Below are 20528 nucleotides of genomic sequence, written 5' to 3'. Positions count from 1 at the left end.
AGAGGCAGAAAAATGTAAAATACATCATTTCTTAAATAAAAGACAAATCCTATGTTGTATGTGCAGCTGACCCTTGATCAACATGGGGGTTAGGGACACTGACCCTCCATGCCGGTGAAAATCCATGTATAATTTATCGTTGGCGCTTGGTATAGACGGTCCTCTGTATCCACAGTGCAGCATCTGCAGATTCAACCAACCACAGACTGTGCAGTACTGTAATATTCACTATTGAGAAACACTGGTGTATAAACAGACCTGTGCAATTCAAGCCTGTGTTGTTCAAGGGTCAACTGTATATAATGTAAGAAAGTGGACAAATATGCAGATATATTGGTGGATGTGGGTAGGCAGGTACCTAGACATAAGCACATATGTGTGTTGTTAAGTGAGCTTAGAGAAAACCATGAAAGAATATCTACTAGAATGTTCATATGGATTATTGGGGGTAGAGTGGGGGATAGGTGGGGAAAGGGAATAGAAAGAGAAATAAGCAAAAAAAAATAGAACAAAAGATTACCTTTCAAGTTTGGGAGGTTTGGTCTGTTTTTCTCATTAGTAAGTCCATGGCAGACTGGTTTCATTTTGTGTTCTGGGACACAATTTATTGTTGCAGCCACATTTACTAAAAAGTATGCTTTAACAAAGGCAAACTTATTTAAGAGATGTTGCTGACCGACTGTAACCAGAATTAGAGGCAAGCCTTTGCTTATTAAATCATCAAGTGCCTAAAAAAAATTTTTAAAAGAGACAAAGTAGTAAAATACTGTTTTCAGATATTATTAGCTTCAGTCCCCTTCTGCAGTCCTCATTTGGTGCAGGGTGAAGGAATTCAGGGATAGACATGAGGGAACATAATCGGCAGGTCCGTTGAGAGAGGCGTCACAACGATGCCAGCAGGTCCACACTGCTCCTGCCATTTCCCACCAGTTGGTTACCTGCCCGATGAGGCCAGCCCTGCCACACAGAGAGAGTGAGCCCAGTGCCGACAGCGAGGAGGGGACACCTTATCAAAATGGAGCAACTGACAAAGCTTATCAGCCATGCGTGCTGGCCGCTCTGCTTTAGCTCGAGTAAATTAGAGCTCGCAGGATGGGAAAAAGGGGAAGGACGGGAGGATAAGCAAACCCCTTCCCAACTTAGGATCTGTGTCAGTCATGAGAATCCCCACCTTGAGGACTCCCTCAACTTCCTGGTCCCCTCCCTTGCATGCACACTTCCTTGGCAATCATGCTAAGTGGCACCACTTTAAGTTCCTGACCAAACCTCAGTGCCACCTGGTCATCATCCTGCATTTTCCCAGTCCATTCACTCTTGCTGTCTCCTAGACAACCATTTCATGCTCTTCTTGTTTCTAAATTCTAACACTTTCTCCCCGATGCCCCTCCCAGCTAGTAACCTTGCTTCCTATACTTAAATGAGAAAACTGAAGCAGTGAGAGTAGTGTCCACAGACCTCACAGCTCCACCCCTCCCACCTATCCAAGCATCTGCCTCACTGCCCTGCCTTCCTTCCTGCTTCCTAAGGCTGGTGCCACCACTTAGGCCATCAGTCCTGTCCCCACTGGCATACTCAGCCATTCTCTCCTACATCATAAGTGTTCCCTTTCTAACAAATACCATATGATATCACTTACATGTGGAATCTAACGTATGACACAAATGAACTTATCTATGAAACAGAAACAGACTCACAGACACAGAGAACAGACTTGTGGTTGCCAAGGGGAGAAGGTGGGGGAGGGATGCACTGGGAGTTTGGGGTGAGCAGACATAAACTATTATATATGGAATGGATAAACAACAAAGTCCTATTGTATAGCACAGAGAACTAAATTCAGTATCCTATGATAAACCATAATGTAAAAGAATATGAAAAAGAATGTATGTATATACATATGTATAACTGAATCATTTTGCTGTACAGCAGAAATTAACACAAAATTGTAAATCACCGATACTTCAGTTAAAAAAAAAGTTCCCTTTCTACAGAGACATTCCCATCAGCACACAGCCATGCTGTCTTCACCTCCATTTTAAAAACCAAAAACTCTCTATACCCTGACTTCCCCCTCCAGTTACTACCCTAATTCTCACTTCCCCTAACAGCAACAACCTACAAGGTTGTCAATATTCCAATCTCTCTCCTTTCATTGGCTTTTAAACCTACTCCATCCTTACACTGAAACCCTTTGGTCAAGGTCACCAACGGCCTACACTTGGCTAAATCTAATGGTTAATTCTCAGTCTTCGTATGCCATGTTACTTTAATCTAAGACACCATTATTTTACATGCCAATTAAACTTTCACATGCCCATAATTGTAAAATGCATTCTGATTGCAGAGCTATTAAATGTTTTTAAAAATTCATGTTTAAGACTTTGTGAATTATGGTAGTGCATTTCTCAGCAAAATTTGACACTATTAATCATTCCCTCTTCTGAAAATGCTTCTTCTCTTGGCTTTCAAGCCACCACACTCCCTTGGTTTCTTTCCTATTACATCCACTACTCCTTTTCCGTCTTCTTTGCTGGTTCCTCCTCTTTTCCTATACCTCTAAATATTGGAGTGTCCCAGGGCTCCATCCTCTTCCAACCCCTCATTCTCTCCCCTTCGATGATCTTAATCAGGCTCATGGTTTTAATCTCATCTAAATGCTGATTAAATCCCAAGTTTTTGTCTCTAGCTCCAACTTCTCTTCTAACTCAAGACTCATATAATCAACTTCTGACTCAATTCTTCCACTTGGATGTCTAACAGATATCTCAAACTCAACCTGTCCAAAACTGTATTCCTAGTCTCCCACACAAACACAAACACACACACACATAGTATAAGCTCTATGAGGACTGAGAATCTGTCTGTATTATTGGTTAACTAATGTGTTTGATTGACAGTACCTGCCACACAGTAGACTCAATGGATTAGCTAAAGTGATCCCTTTAAAACACAAGTAGATCAGGCCACACCTCTGCCCTAAACCCTCCAGTGGCTCCTCCTTTTGTTCAGAGTAGGAGTGTAGGTGACAAAAGCCCTACAAGGCCCTTCTCCATCTGAGCACCCCACCACCATCTACCCTGTTACCTCTCTGACCTTATCTCCAACTGCTCTCCCATCATTCACACAACTCTAGCCACATTGGCCAAGATGTCCCTCACTAAGCTAGGCAATCCTGCCCCAGGGCCTTTGCACTCACTGTAGCCTGTTCTTAGATTATTCTTTCTCCAGATTTCATGGGACTTGCACCTTTACCTGCTTCAGTTCTGTTCACCAGTGTCACCTCAGTGAGGACTAAGCTGATTGTCCCATTCAAAATTACAACCCCAGTCTAGCCCCATGTTCCCAATCCCCTTTATGAGCTGCTGGGTTCATTTTCCCCTACAGCATGGTTCACCTCCTAACATACTATATAATTTACTCATTTATAACATGTACGTATATATGTTTATTACTAGTCTTTCCCACTAAAATATAAGCTCCCTGAGGGCTTAGAATTTGTTTTGTTGATTAACTGATGTATTTATCTGACAGCACAAGAAGAGTACCTTGCACACAACAGGCTCTTATTAAATATTTGTTGAATTAATACAAAAGGCAGATGCTGGGGCTATGTATTCTATAAAAAAAAAAGAGAAATTATTTGCCTTACATGAACTAAAAAAAGAAAACCCTCATTGTTTGGGAGAGTATGAGGCAATGCTCGCAGTGGGGAGATCTGTTGCTGTTGTTCATTCTCCTTCCTTAAGCCCTTCTAAAGGGTAGAAAGCAATACCTGCCAAACAGCCAGACATGGAGCAACTCTGAGCCTGACCTGGTAACAAATGATCGTACTAAGGAAATGGTTGACATTCTCCATCTAGAAAAGAAACTTCAGACTTGTTGGGGGCGGGGTGTGTGTGTAGGAGAAGGTTTCTCTTTTCTATCCACAGCAAACAGTGATTTAATGAGCCCTAACAATTACACACAAACTCTTGAGGATCAAAAGAAGATTAATTAGTAATGCTATCCAACACTCCTTCCTCTCCCTCTGTACAGAAAATATGAAGTGTAATCTGAAGCGTCTTAAGCAGACCAACAGTTCTGTTTTAATTAATTAGCTAATAGAAATCGGTTTTCCATTATACAGTACTGTCAGTCTCTTTTTGTTTAAAAAAAAAAAAAAAAAGATCAGACAAACATTCCTTTTATACCCAAGACCACTTTTATAACCAAAACCAAAAGAAGTGTTTTTAGGATGCCCTGGCATTTATGACTGGAAAGAAATAAATATTCCGAAGCATCCCAAGGTCTCAGAACACTAAAATGAAAGATGAATATGTATTTGTATCTTCCTAATACCAGTTCTTTCATTCCAGGCAACTTGCTTATAAATTAAAACAAATTTTAAGGCAAAAACAATGAATCATCTGAAGCATAATTAAAAGTGAAGTTTGTGGAATAAAATTAACAATAATAGAAAAGTAATAAGATTACATTAATAAAAGGTAGATAAATTCCTACCAAAATTATGGAGGAAAAAAATAAAGCAATTTTGAGGAAATGTCTCTCAAAGTTATTTCATAAAAATTAATACTTTACTTAGTGAAACAGAATGCTGTTTCTGAGCATTTAAAAAAACCAAAAACTATGCGTACCTGTCTATATGCATTAACTATCACCCGCCTGCGTGAACCCCTTGCCCCTCTGTAACCCCCTTAACAACGGTTGCCCTACCACCCTTCCACTCCAACACTTCCTAGTGGACAAACTGCTGGGACTCTAAGATTTTTTTAATGACTTCATAAAATTTAAATGCTTTTAGGTCACCAAAAGTTTAAAACCCAATCATTCCATTAATGACAAGAATAAACCTATTGGGATGGGCAGTCTGGTCCTCTCTTTGTAAAAAAATAGTGGGGAAATCGGAGGAATTGCTTATAAAAATGTCATATGAAAACCTTCCTTTAGCTAATGCTATGATGGTAATCATAATGTAATATATAAACGTTATCAAATCAATGCATTGTACACCTTAAACTTACACAATGTTATACGTCAGTTATACCCTCCAAAAAAATTGAAAAAGAGAGAAAAAAAAGAAAACCTTCCATACATTGGCTGAGAGGCAGTCTCAGACTGGGGCAATGGATCCGAGTAAAAGCAGTATCGAACAGGTGGGCTATCACAAAATCCTTTACTGATGATCAAAGTTATTCGGTAACTAAGATAGATATTAGATGCTTGGCATGGCTAGATAAGCAAACTGAATATGCGTGTGTAACTGAAAATTGAGGAGCAGTGACTGATATTTGCTCCATCTGAAAACCAGATCAGTTTGGGTCCGACCATATCTCTGGCCTCAATATTTGGAGATCAGACTCCACTGCCAGACATAGAAGAGCATATTACACAGCAGATATTCAAAAACAAAGATTATACATACCAAAAAGATTGAAATGACTCAAAAATTATGCACACTAAATATCCAGTATTTATAAAATATCATTATCCTTACCTGCATATTTTCTTTACTAGTAAGAGGTTTTCCCGAGTCAAATGATTGAAATAGCTGCCAATATACAAAATGTTAACATTAGAAACAAGAGTATTGAGTGCTCCTTTAGACGAAACTGTTAATGTGTTCTAAAACTATCTTAAATATAATTTTTATTATAAAAGTAATCCATGCTCTAGTCAGAAAAGACAAGTATAGTATAAAGAAGAAAGCAAAAATCAACATCTTTAGGTTGTCAATGTTAATATCTAGGTGTCTTTACTACCAATTTCTTTTTGATGTATTTTAAAATTTTCTATATGTATTTGGATTCCTTTTCACTAAATGTTACATCATAATTATTTTCCCACACCATTAAGTTATTTGTAAACCTCATCTAATAGCTCAGTAACGTTCTATCCTATGAATGTAGCATAATAACTTAACCTCTCTCCTATTGTTAGACATCTAAGAAGACCACTTCTCATCCTCACCCCACCATTCAGCCCTGGTTTAAATAATATTGGTGACTATTTTGCTGGTATTTCTGATTATCACCTTTGGATAGATTCCTGGAAGCAGAAGTGCTGGGTCATAAGATAAGACTATATTGAGAAAATTGAAAAGGGGTAGCTCAATCTACCTTCCACCCATGTTCTATGAAAATGCCAGGATTACTGCACTTTCAATAGCATTGCGTATTAGCACTTAAAAATGTTTTTGCCAGTTTGAGGTAAATTGTATTACTCTTCACAATGGTGCTTTTTGTGGTTCTTCCCTTGTTTGTGAATTACCTGTTAATATGTTTGGCTCTAAATATAATACTGCATTAGAAAACATTCAATTCATTCGTCACAGAACATTGTTGTATCGTTATGAGGGTGCATCCCTTCTGGTACAGCTGCCTTTTTTTTTTTTTTCTTTTTTTCCGTACGCGGGCCTCTCACTGCTGTGGCCTCTCCCGTTGCGGAGCACAGGCTCCAGACGCGCAGGCTCAGCAGCCATGGCTCCCGGGCCCAGCTGCTCCGCGGCATGTGGGATCTTCCCGGACCGGGGCACGAACCCACATCCCCTGCATCGGCAGGCGGACTCTTAACCACTGCGCCACCAGGGAAGCCCACAGCTGCCCTTTTTAAAAGGTGCCCATTCTTAGATGTCAATACTAATACCACATCCACATCCTCTTGGTCACCTGTAAGTCACCAGCATCTTCCATGAACAGGCCACTCATATGTGCGTGGTATCCTACTTCGAGCACCTGTACGTCTTTGACTGAGGGCATTCTGTGGCCACAGGAGAGTTTCAGGAGAGGCTGAAAGTGCAGGGAGGAACCCCTACGAATGAGGGGCAAGAGACAGTCTCTCTGCAGGCCCCACCTGCCTGTGGTGGGGATCTCATTAATGCTCTGTGGAGTGGTTTTCCTCGTCTCCCTGTCTGACTTTCCCACTCACTCACTGTTCTTCCTGGAATCATCTCTCAAACACACTAATTGTTCCCAAATCTTTGTCTCAGGATCTGCTTTTGAGGAATCCCTAAATCAAGACATCACATATTGCTCTTATTGGAAGAAAGTGCTGGTGAGTGTTTAAAAACATTCCTTTTTTTGAAGATATTCTTTATTTCCTTTAACACATTGAAAAGTGAGTAACTGAATCCAGGGAGAGACCTTTGGTGATATAATTTGAAGAGAGTTAATGATGGGACTTTAGATTTGGTGATGAGAGCAGAATCAAAATGTGAGTATATTAAAAAAAAAAATAGAATTTTTTAAAAAGTCCGTGAAAAGTTCAATCATAGGGCTTCGCTGGTGGCGCAGTGGTTGAGAGTCCGCCTGCCGATGCTGGGAACACGGGTTCGTGCCCCGGTCCGGGAAGATCCCACATGCCACGGAGCGGCTAGGCCCGTGAGCCATGGCCACTGAGCCTGCGCGTCCAGAGCCTGTGCTCCGCAACGGGAGAGGCCACAACAGTGAGAGGCCCGCGTACCGCAAAAAAAAAAAAAAAAAAAAAAGTTCAATCATTATCTGTAAGACTTTTCCAGTAACTGCTTTACAACTGAAATTTAATTCATTAATCCTATCTTTAAATAACTAGCCTGCAGCCTAATAACGTTGGCACCTATTTTAATTTTAAACCCTGAACGCACTTCCTCTTTTAATTACACTTTTTAAATTCCCAACTGAAGCTGGAAAAGCTGCAAATTAACTTTGAGAACACAAAATTTGAAGTCATAATCCATCGGGAAACAATTCGCCCGCACTTTTGTCTTACGAAAACTAGTTAATAAAAAATGAAGTTTGGAATTTATCTGTAAAAATGAGTTGCAGACCACTTGTCTATTTGTTTTCGTGAAATCAGTAACCATTGAAAACTCTCTTGTTTCCTATTCTACCCAACGGGTTTCCCTTTCCTTCTTGTCTTCCGGACCCTAAATGTGGAGGGCCCCAAGTTTCAGTCCTCTGCCTTCTACTTTTCATTATCTGCCTTGGTCCCCAGCTGCTCTCCCCCAGTCCCATGACTTTAAATTTCTGTCGATGCTCCCAAATTTACCTGCAGCTTCAAACTCTCCCCTGAATTCCAGAACATATACTCTCTACACCTACCTAGGCTGTATCTCCACCTGCTTGTCCACTAGGAATCTCACACTTAACACGCTCTACCCCTGCCTTGGGGCAGCGGGACTCCTTTGCCCTTGCACTGCCTCCTATTTGGAAGGTTGTTGCCTCAAATCTTTCACTCCCTTATTAGAGAGACTTCCCAAACCACCCTCAACAGAACAGCTACCCACCGCTCTGGTCACTTCCTGTCCCCTCAACTCAGCTTGATTGTCCATCAGAGCATGTCACCCTCTGACATGTAGTTCTGTGCTTAATGTGTTTATTATTTGTCTTCCTCACTGGACTGTCCAATAGTAACATGCCTCCAGGAAGGCAATAACTCCATTTATCTTTCTACTGCTCTATTCCCATGTCTGGAATAGTGCCTGTATTCAGTCAGCACTCAATAAATATTTTTAAATGAATTAAAATATAATTTAAATAACAAAATGCAAACTATTTTACAACAGGGAAAGCCTGTTGCTTGAGAAGCAAGCAAGAAAATACTACTAATTTAACCCAGGTAACAAGATGAAATAGTTTGTGCTATAGAAAATGAACCAAAAAACATGACTGACTCCCACATAGACAGCTAGATAGATAAATATACAGTCATCCCTTGGTAACTGTGAGGGATTGGTTTCAGGATTCCCCACCCCCCATACCAAAATCTGCAATGCTCAAGTCCCTCATATAAAATGGCACAGTATTTGCAGATAACTTAGGCGCATCCTCCCATATACTTTAAATCATTTCTAGATTACTTATAATGCCTAATACAATGTAAATGGTACGTAAATAACTGCTAGCATGCAAATTTAAGTTTTGCCTTTTGGAATTCTCTGGAATTTTTTTCCAAATATCTTCAATCCATGGTTGGTTGAAGCCACTGACGTGGAACCCACGGATACAGAGGGTCCACTGTAGATGTACAGACATACACACACGTATCCGATCGTCTACTGAACGTCCCTCTTAGGATTTTCTGTAGATAACTTAACCTCATTACGATAAATTATAACACTGTAGCAGTCATATTGAGAAAAAAGCAGCAACATTTTAGGGGTATACATTGAAGTAATGTATGCATTATATGTAAATATGTCTGCCTATGCAAGCAGTTTTCAAGACATAACTATTCCGCAGTTTCTTTTAGGTCCTCTGAATTTGAATCCCACCAGCATGTATCATGTCTGCCAGTCTCACTCCTCACACATATGGTCTCTCCCAGGGAACTGACTTGTTGCTTCCTCCTATTTCCTTTATTGCTGGCCCTTGGATGAGGGTCCAAGCATCTGCCCCAAGCAAGATCACCCAGGGATTCCCAGATCACCACAAAAACCAAAGCAGAGGACAATAGGAGCTCACTCTGATTTAAATATAAAGGTCAGAATTCATTTTCAAGGATGCTTCAATCATGCAATTTACAAATACAAATTAAGCAAGCCAGGCAGAACTCTCTCCCAAAGTCAAAAAAGACTAGACAAAATAGAGGAACATTCTCTCCTCACAAAAATCAGAAGAAATGTGAACACATGCTTAACACTTTGGTATAAATTATATAAATCAAAATATTCAAATAAAACATGAAGAGAGACCATTTTGACTAAGACTATTAACTAGAAATTATAAGCTCAGACCCAAAAGTCTAAGAGATAGTGGCTGATCAGTGTGTCTACTGAGACTGTCCATGACAACACAAAGTCAAAATTCCACAGTAAAAACCTGCTGCAAGACCACACTCCCCTCTCCGTCATGACACCCACCCTTCTTCCATTTCAGACAAAGTAAACCTTGTGTATGTCTGATGTTAGCTCTAATCCACCTTAACAAAGAAGTCTGCAGTACCAGAGACTTGTAAATACCCTTTTGTGGAAGCATTCCCTAGATTTTAGGAATGTAGCCTTCAAAAGGACCTTCAAAAGGTTAAAAATGGCTTTGAATCGAATTGGCAGGTTTACCTTCATTCTTCCAGTAGCTTTACAGCCAGCGGGTACTGAAGAAGGCATGTTTTTTCCATAAAAAATCTGGGATATCTCATGAAAGGCTTCGGAAAAGAATCCTAAATCTATAAGGACTTCTATCTTTAAAGAAAAGAAAACAAAGAGATTCTAAATTAAACCATTTGTTTTACTCACAAAATTAAAATTTTAGAGAAAAATCATCAACTTGCCGAGATCCAAAATTTCTGCTTCGTATTGGTAACGCGTTATAAGTTAATGTTTAGACAACACAGTGGTAGAGATGCATGTGTCTGTGTGTAAGCCAGTTCACGTGTGCAGGGAACCAAGAAGCTAGTAAATCACATCAAGCGACTTTTCAAAACAATGGCCGTTCATGAGATGTGGCTTTTACTTTATCAGACGCAAACACATTTTCAAAAATAGGATAGACACAGAAGAGTTTTAAAAAATTGAACTCATCCTTTTGTTCCCATGGTCAAGTATGGTTTAAGAGAAAGACAAAACAAAAACACTCCTGATTTCTCTAACACTCTGAGGAATGTCAAACAAACCAGGAGATGAATTCCACAATGCATCAACCGTTCATTTCCTTATCCACAATGAATGGACACTGTCGATTTTACAGACATGTATTTAACAACATTAGTCAATTGGTAACTATATATTGTAGATGGCTTATTTTGAATATAATCCAGCAAGACTTTCAATTAGGAAATTACAAGAAGAAATCAAATCATCAAATGCACGCGTTCATTCAGCAGGTATATTGAGCTCCTCTTCTGCACCAAGCCGCCTTGGAAGTTACCTCCATTGGGATATACGGTTAGCTAAATTTAAGTGATACATGAAGATATACACAGTATGAAAAGAGATAAAAGGTACTGACAAAATACTATTATTGAAACTGTGGTTAGGAGGGACTTCTCTGAGGAGAAAACCTTCAAGAGAAGGTTTGGGAATGATATGATGGAGGGAGACGTGAAAACTGCTGAGGGGACCTTGACTACAAAGGTCACATGGTGGCAGGAGCAATCCTGGGGTCTTGGTGTGTTCCGGGAACAGCCTGTGTGGCAGGAGCTTAGGGAGAGAGGAGAAGAGGGTTGGGAGGTAGGTGCGAATGGTGGCCTGTAGACCAGAGTGGAGACTTGGGATTTGATTCTTTGCATGATAAGTGATTGGAGAGTTTTGAACAGGGCAGGGCCTGTACCTTACTTATGTTTTGAAAACGTCTAGCGACTTTACAGAGAACAGAGATGGGTAAATTGTGGAAGTAGGGAGTGAAGTACAAACTTGGATGAAGATGATATATATCTAAAACACAGAAAAAGAAAATCCAATTTATCCTCAACATTATACTCATCTTACTCTCTCTTTTCCTTTAACTACTATCTTAGGAATCTCAAGAGTGTACCAATTTTAAAGAAATAAAAAGAAGGTAAGTTAGAAGGAAACAGGATGTGACAACATAAAAATAAAACATAAGAAGTCAGGAGAATATTTTTACTGATGAAGAGAAAACAGCTCGTCTACTGAGTTGCATACTTTGGCTCTTGCCTAAGACACCTTGGGCTCTAATCTCCCTGGTGCCATATAATATCAAAGTAGGCATTAGGGAGTCGTTGGAGCTCTTTGCCCCTTGGAGGAAACATTTCCCCATATCTGTGTAAGGTTAGTTTCCTCTGGGCTTGACTGTGAGATTGCTGTACATGGACCACCTGTTCAGGCTACCTCTGGTTCAGTTTATCGAACCAATCTGACCATATGAAAAAGCCGTGGTGATAATAATGGACATGTATTTTCAGAAACAATGAACACTGTGAACACAAACAAGCCAGATGGGAAAAAGAACTTCTCATAAATCAACCCTTCAGTCATACAAATACAGAACCATCAGTACCCTTCCCAGGAATGCCAGATATGTTGAGAGTAATAAATCTTTCAGGATGCTGGCAGTTCTAAAGTGAAGCCAGACCAGTTGATCATAAAGAGGTCTTAAAGCTTCCCCTGGAAGACGCTAGTGCAACTGTAGAGACTTAACAGTGTGATCTACTGCTCTTCGATTTGTCAGAAAGCATCATTGTTTGCTATTTCCTGATTACGACTTTTCTCTCTTCCCACTAACTGACCCCAGTTTAGTTCGGGAAGGTCAGGCAAACTCTGCCTATGGGGGCTATCATTCCTTCCTCTGTATGATGCATTAATTGCCCATTTTCAGTGGTTCTGCCAACACTCTAGTTGCATTTCCAGTCCTACTATGCTGATAAGATCCCAGTCCCATCTCACTCTGTTCCTGACACACCTACCAGATATATCGGATCACGTCCTTCTCCTGATCAAAACTGTCATGAATTCCCCCTCCCAACCCAAGGCTAGAGAAGACAGTCCATAGTTCTTCACTGACTTTTAAGCTACTCTAGTACAAAAACAGTTGCCAAGTGCTAACAATCAATAAGAAATACTCATTTAATCAAAAACTTCACTCCAGATTCTTTCAGTGCTTCTCTGGACTGCCTTCTGACATGTTACTAGTTGTCACTGCAACCCTTCCATGCTTCTTGCCTCCTGTGACATCAGAATAAAACTGTGACACAATTCTGACACCACAACCTCCTCCTTTCTCTCACTGCTCAGCCTCCGTACTACACCTCGGCTTGGAATTCAAGACTGGGCCCCTGGTCTCCTCCACATCACGGACCTCTGGTGTCCTCATGTCATCTACTCCAAACTGCCTGATCAAGACCTCCACTCCAGTCTAACCCAACCACCTCTGCCCCCTAAACAAGTCAATACTTCCTCACCTCTACACCTTTCACACTACTGTCTGCTAAGAATGCTCCCTTCTTCCCCTCTCCTACTCAGTTAGTTCTGTCTTTTTCAAGCTGAAATCTTATCTACTTGGTTGAAACCTAGAGACCCAGAGCCATTTTCCCCTCTTTCAAACTCCTGGAAATAGTGTTCGTCACACTCGTTTGGAAATGATCAAGTGGGAGGTACACACATTATTCTCTTGTGTGTATGTCCCATCTCTCTTCCCTATTTTCACTTCTTTACAAAAGCAAAGACCATGGGTTACATTTCTTTGATTAGAGTTACTAACACGGTGCCTTTATATAGGAGATACTTGATAAATGTTGTTTCAAAGATAAAACAATAAACATTTACCAAGTATCTTCTCGGTTAGTTCCCACCAAACACCAAGGAGAGTGTGGACAGTAGACACTTGATATATGTCTAAAGATTTTAAATCCAATTCAACAATTAATTACTGAATATCAAGTATATAAATTTATTACTCAAGACACTATAGGGAACCAAAAGATGCAAAAGAGACAGGCCTTAGCCTCGAGAATTTTGCAGTCTTGAAGAGAGCACTGTTTTAAAAACAGAGAAAAGTTGTATGCAGCTTTTTAAAAACTGTTATTAGAATTCAAAAGCCAGAGAACTGTTAAGAGTTCAGTAACTCAGAAAGGGTGAACCAGAATTCATGGCTGATTACAAATTATTTATTCCCAGGTTAAATTGTATTATCTTAAGAGCATCACAATTCCTGTTAGGGAAGGTGTTATCTTTATTTAGAAAGAGAATGCAATGGACAATTTGGGTCTGAAAATAAGGCCCACAGGCAGGGTCTTGATGGAGAGAGCAGTTCAAAGGGCAGTCTTATTTTCCCTTATTAGAAAATGTGAAGGATCGGGGAAGAAGGGTATTTCCAAAAAAAGGAGAAGGAGGGCTAAGCTAGGGGAGTGTGGGAGCCCACTCACCCGCAATTGCAAGAGCCAATCAGGCACATCTTGTCGAAGCCCCACATTCAGTAACGCCCAGTTGGTAGGCTGAAGTCAGCCGCAGTGGGAGTATTTATACCATGGAAATTGCAAATGTTACAAATCAAAGCTGTTTTTTAGAGTGAGTTGTAAAATATTTACCAGCACACGGCTGACGAAGCCATGGGATAGGAGGCAAAAGAGTGGGATAACGGGCAAGAAATATTTTAAACTCAGAGATGCTAAATATTCTAAGTTGCTGGTTTTGCCTCAACTAAAATTTCCTTATGTTCCCAATTTTCAGTAAAGTCCAATATAGAAATAAACACCTTGGGTGGATGTAGTGTGTGTGTTTACGTGTGTGTGTGTGTGTGTGTGTAAAATATGGAATAGGGTTGAATTCCATATTAGAGATGAAGAAGTGCAGAACAGGGAGCAAATTTGCTGGCTGCTGAAAGGATCCATGTACAAAACAAATTCAATGACAGTGGGAGCCTGCGACCATGGGTGATCGGGAAAAGGGGCAGAGAAAACAAGATGCTTGATGTTCCCCACTCCACATGGGGTTCAAGCCAACTGCACACAAATCTTGAAAGCAGAGAGCCTCCTGACCTCTGGGTTACAGAATTAATTGTAATTTAGTGCCTGTGCGTTTTATCACCTCAACTGTCTGTGCAGTAAAAAAAAAACCTCCTGTATACCATGATATACACAAAGATCCTTAGCAAAACAACTCCCAGAAACTTCGGAAAATGACTCCTTAGTCTCCATGAGGAAACCAATCTTTCAGAAATGGTGATTTCTAGGCTGAATGGTGTCAGGTGAGCCTTGTTACCAGGAGTAGCTGTTCCTCACTTTACTGTGGCCCAAGAATAAAATGATCTAAGCCTTTCTACATGGCTCTTTCTCATACTTTATTAAAATGTTGGGCAAGTTTTTTTTAATATCAGTACAACACCATATATTATTATCAGCTTATGATGATAATAATAAAAAAGTAATTCACGACAGTATCTTTAATAGCTCAAGAATATCAAATGTCTTAAAAAGCTTGAAACATACCTTGAGGATTCTTGCTTCTAGATTTCTGACTAAGTCTTGGCAAATTCCAGAAACAAAATATTGGTACAATGCAAGAAGAGGCAGAATCTACCAACAGAAAAACACTCTGTTTTGAAACGTATTTTATCAAGTTAATAACCTAATAATACAATTTAGCCAAATACTGATGTAAGAGATGTTATGCAAAATTGTGATTGATTTTTCCATATTAGAAGACTGTACTGTTTGGTATAAGTGAAATGATCTGCCTAACATATGTTTCATAATTTTATCAGAATTTTAAAGTGCTATCAGTGACTTAACAGTTCCAAGTAGATGTTACTTGATACCCAAAACCTAGGTTTCACATTTCCTTAAGCATGGAAAAATAAAAATCCAGTTAATCATCTTCCTTGAAAAAAAATTATTTCAACATATACGTATGAATTACTGAGGCCTGTGGAAACATTCTAGCAAATGAGCTACCAAATAAATGCAAAATTTAAAGCAAAGGAACTCACATCCATGTCCCCTAATAGCTTCTACTTATTCGTCTCAATGTCAGCTATTTGTCTTCAACTGGAATAGCTCCATCATCAAAAAATATTTACAACAGGCCTGTTATATGTCAGACACTGTTGAATGAGAAAAAAATCTAAGTCCTTGCCTTCATAGAGCATATATTCTACTGATTAAAACGCAAGCTTACTCTTCATATAACATTTTTATTTTCCTAAAATTAACCCCAAAGTTCAAGTCTTCTTGGAGTCCCATGGATATATGTGAAAGCTTACAGACTATCAATTTTTCAATTGACCAAACCAGTATCCAGCTAAAGGCAGGTGCTGAGGGACAGTTTTGCCTAGACTTCTGAACAGCTCCTGATCTCAACTTAAAACTGAAGCTCAGTCCCTACAACTGGGTCCTGCTCCATCAAAGGCAGATGGAGCAAGAAGGGGCACTGGGATCCTTATTATTTAGCAAACTATTTCCCATGATCCCACAGCAATGGGTCCCCTAGCAAATTTTATATGTTACAGCTGTCTCCTTAGCCACTGGGCTCCTTCTGGAAGGTAGTGTAATAGAAAATGGAAACTGTTTACATCTTGCAAGTTTAGCTAAGGAATCTCATTGTCAGTCAACTGGCGGCTGCTAACAGCAACAGCTTTTGAAAAGGACTAAAACTGGTCTTAAATGATTTGAGACATAACACAATACATTCTTCTACAATGGTGCTCTCCAAACATAACACAATACTTTTTTCTGTAATTAATGCAGCACAAAACGAGTTGGCTATTACCTTTGAGATTGTTTCTTTTCTTTAGTGACAAATAAAAACATACCATTTTATTGCTGCCAATTGCTCAATTATTCAGAAAAATGTTCTCAATTTCTTAAGCTTCAGAGAAAAAAGTCTCATTTCTTTTCCAGGGCAGGGATATGTATTATATATGAATATGACTAGGCAGCTAAAAGTTACTCAGGGGATAAAAACTATTTTCTAAATCCAGAAATGAATCCCCTTAACAAGAGAGGAGCACCATTTTGCTATTCTTTTCTAATAAACAGTTTTTTGCCAAATCTGCCAAGTGTTAAAAGCATGTATCAACCTCTTCACTTTAACACATGACATTATAATTTAACAACTAATATCACGGGGTAGTAAATCTTTTCAAGATAAGGAGAGAGTGAACTTAGAACAAGAGAAAACAATACATGAGAAAAAAGAAAGTAAGTATGAAAATTATAGAGGAAAGGGAAAGCAGCAGAAAAAGAGAAAGAACATATATTAACAAGCAAACACAGGGGAAAAGAGATACAGAGGTAGAGGAAATAACACAGAGGAAGAAAAAAGGACAAATACGATAAAGGAGGAAAATATAAAATAACCAACAGAACACCCTAATTTATGTTTAAAATGCAGTCAACTTCAAATTTATGAGATACATACTGTGGTTTATTTCCCTAAAGGAAAAGAGAGTTGTATTTGGGTTTTTTTTTAATTTCCTAGGATATTAAGAAGTGTCTGTCTTTAATTTCACAGTCAGAATCTGTTTTTCACTTAGATGTGCCCTTAACACAGAAAAGACAAGACACAAAGGTAAATTTATCTCAATAAAGAAATACTCCCAGGGTTTCGATATTGATATGACCTGCATGACTCAATGCAGTGAAGTTATAAGTGCACTAGATTCCTGTGTTTGAGACCAGGGCAACATTCTAGTCAATTTCACCAAATGTCTTCTAAAAAAGGTAAAATAAAAGAACAAAATCAAATAGGCATGGCTATTGTACCCAAAAGGCAATGCAAACAGTGATGTCAAAAGAAAGAATATTAATTAATATGTTTCATCTTGAAGTACAGATCTGAATCCCGAAAATAGAGTTTAAAAGTTAAATAGGAACTGACCAAAACTACATTATTAAAACTTGAAAAGTATAAGGTAAATGGGGTAAGATACCACAGTGAATTAAGATTTGTCGATTTTACAAATCACTTACTATTAGATTTTGCTTAGCAAAGTGCAGTTCGCGGATTACGTAATACAGACTTGCAACTACAGAGCAGATGTCAGCCCGGTATCTGTCCGAGAAGAGCTCGATGCCGGGAAGAAGCTGAGTGATTTCATACTGAGCATAGCAACGTTCAGCTTTAGGGTGTAGAAGTGTGGTTCTAAGCAAACCCTGTAAATGAAAAAGGTGAAATGAAGAGCTGGAACTTGCATCTGCAACAACGAGAGAGAATGATAAGTACACGTATTACTTCCCAAAGTGCTTTGCGTATGCCTAGCACACTGTATCCTGTAATAAATGATACTTATCAATATCCTCATGACTATAGGTTCCAAATGCTTTTACCACTCAAGATGGGCCTTTTAAATTCCATGGTAGTGGAATAATTATCATTTTAAGAAGAAATTATATTAAGTTATCATTTGTTGAGGGTCAATTTTGTGTTGGGCACTCTTGGTAAATTCTTTGTAAATATTATCTCATTTAATCTTCACTTAACCTACCCCTAGAAGGAAGGATTATTATCTCACAAGTGATATAACTGAGGCTTGAACAATTAACTTCTCTGAGGTCACACAGCTAATGATGGCAAAAAGAAGATTCAAAGTCATGTCTATGTAACTCAAAAATCTATGTTCTTTCCACTATACCGACCTATATAAGTAGAGGAAAGAAAAACGTATTTCAGAAGTCTAAATCAAGCAGAGGTAATTTTGAATTTTTATTGAATTAAGTAAAAAGTTGATTTGTTTAATTGACCAATATTTCTTAGGTAATTTATATGACCAGCGTTGTGCCAGACATTCAGAAACAAGATGAATACACAAAATCAAATTGTACATTTAGGAGTGCTTCTTATGTTATCTTAAACAATTAACATTTCTTGATGACAAATGCATCATAAAGTTATTTTAATGTATATATCTGGAACAAATTTTAATCACATTGCTCATTAAACTTATGATACCTAGTCTAAAATATTACAGTTCTTTAATTTTTAGTTTTACAAATTTTCTTTAAAATTATAAAAAGAGCAGGTTTTAAAAATAAATCCCCCAGCTAATTTTAATTTTAAGTGTCGTATTACAAAGAAATGATGTCCACGTTTAAGCAAAAAATTACTTATTTCTAAAATATAAACAGCATTATCTTCAGGAATGAGGAATATCAGAAGAAAGTAAAGGATACAATAGAAGGAATCCAATTCGGATTATTATTCCCTTTGCATCCTTGCCTCTTCCACCTTTTCCCTTTGAAGCACAGGCCAGAAGTGTATGGAACATAAGAAAATTGAAAACTCTGGCCATATGCTCATCCAAATCTCATAAGCTACTAGACTCCTTAGAACAAGGGTGTCCCATCCTTCAAAGTAAACAGAACCTTCAGGAGACTGCAGAGGCCCCTGGCTATGTTCCCAAATCTTAGAATGTCTTGTATTCTAGATAAAAGCTCCTTTCTTCTTCAGTAAAGTCAAACCCAAATCCTAAGAACTGCAGACACTCTACTTATATAGTCTTCAACTTATTTTTTGCTTTCATTATATGGTATATTTTACATCACGCAATTGAGCAAAGCTTTATTTAGAAATGAGGCAACTTAAGGCAACCCTTTAGACTCAGTCAGATTCGCTTCCCTGCTCATTAGTAACATGACATTACGAAGGACAGGAGACTTAGTTTCCTTATCTGTAAAACTCCTCCTTCTGTAGCCAAAATGAAAAAAGTGACTCTGCTGAATATTATGCCACAGGGGTTCAGCCATTGAAGGAAAGACGGGCTTATGATATTTAATCAAGGTTCATGCTATTTCCCTACGTGCAAGTTTTATGAATATGCTAAACCACTGCTTTTTTTTTTTTTTTTACTGACTGCATGGTCCTGCTACTGCAGAAAGGTATACAGGAAGTGTTACCTGAAAGAGTAACCCGGACAAAAGGCAAGAGTTGGTTCTCTTTTCAACGTCCAATGTCTGAATAAATCTAAGTATAAGAAAAAGAAACATTCATAGACAATGTTCCAAGACTATTTTTATATAAATACATCTCTAATACTCATAGATTTTCCAAAATTAAAATAATCTTTGTGATTCTAAAAGTGCTACATACTCATATAAGATCTAGGACATAGAAAGATGGAAAAAAAATAAAATGAAAAGTCACCTATAATCCTACCACCTAAACATGATTACTGGTAACATTTTGGCCACTTTCCTTCTAGATTTTCTTCTACATACAATAATACACATGCACACTCACAGTAAGACTAAAATTATGCAATACATATTATTTTATAAACAAATTTTTTATTCTTGGAGATAATGAGTTACATCATTATTTTACAGATTTTAATATTTTTATCATATGCATGTACCATAATACTAAAATATTCATCTCCATTTTGGTTTTTTCCAACGCTGAAATAAACATTGTTGTACCTACATTTCTGAGCACTTGTCCTATTAATTCCACTGGATAAACCCCTAGAAGTGGAATTTTGGGGAAAAGGAGGTGCACAATTTTAAATCAAATTTTTGATGAGTACAATTAAAAAATTTCCTCCCATAGATTTAAACAATGTGTTTCCTCACCAGCAGTATATTATGGATCCATCGATGACATTTAGTCTTTCCACCAAAGATTAAGGTAATATCTCTGTGTTTACTACTGTCTCATTTTATGTCCCTTAGTAGAGTTTGAGTTTTCTTTACATGGGTCTTGAAACTCAATTTGCAACTGTAAACCACATTACCTTCTTCTAAATCTTATTTCAATAACACCAGTGGGCTTCACTGGATTAATAACTTAGTCAGTCTGAGTTCAGCTTCTCTATGTGGTGCTTTACCTTCTGAACAGTGGGGGGAGAAGTTTCTTCTCCTCAAGGAGTCTCCAAGAACAGCCAAAGCCCCTGGAGTATCACAGAGCCTGTGGAAGTCAGACTTCCAGCTGGGTAACCAGGAAATGACTTTCTGTTGATTGAAAACCACTAAGTAAAAACTTCAGAGGCTCAGAGAAGCTGAGGTGTCCTCTGGCAGGAATGCTATAGCTGTTCTTTTCAAGGTGGGAACCTTCCTCAGTTTTTCTATTCTCTGCTGCCAAGCTCTACTAACTTATAAACTCAAACTTGCGTGGGGATCGTGTGTGTGTGTGTGTGTGTGTGTGTGTGTGTGTGTGTGTGTGTGTG

General features: G+C 38.6%; 1 protein-coding gene across 1 annotated transcript in view; it reads right to left on the bottom strand.

The window, feature by feature from the left end:
- The window catches only part of CFAP54 (cilia and flagella associated protein 54), a 295719-nt gene that overhangs the window by 107511 nt on the left and 167680 nt on the right, over positions 1–20528 (bottom strand). The window contains exons 44-49 of the mRNA XM_029206275.1: positions 19261–19327; positions 17338–17520; positions 14857–14943; positions 10031–10153; positions 5495–5548; positions 521–728 (exon numbers count right to left, since the gene is read on the bottom strand). Coding sequence (XP_029062108.1) covers positions 521–728; positions 5495–5548; positions 10031–10153; positions 14857–14943; positions 17338–17520; positions 19261–19327 — 722 coding nt within the window. The remainder of the gene's footprint in view (positions 1–520; positions 729–5494; positions 5549–10030; positions 10154–14856; positions 14944–17337; positions 17521–19260; positions 19328–20528) is intronic.

The sequence above is a fragment of the Monodon monoceros genome, unplaced genomic scaffold (assembly GCF_005190385.1).
Source record: "Monodon monoceros isolate NGI ecotype Baffin Bay Population unplaced genomic scaffold, NGI_Narwhal_1 Super_Scaffold_6, whole genome shotgun sequence".
NCBI classification, from domain to species: domain Eukaryota; kingdom Metazoa; phylum Chordata; class Mammalia; order Artiodactyla; family Monodontidae; genus Monodon; species Monodon monoceros.
Note: the sequence above shows the minus strand (reverse complement) of the source record. Positions and strands in the feature narration are given on the sequence as shown.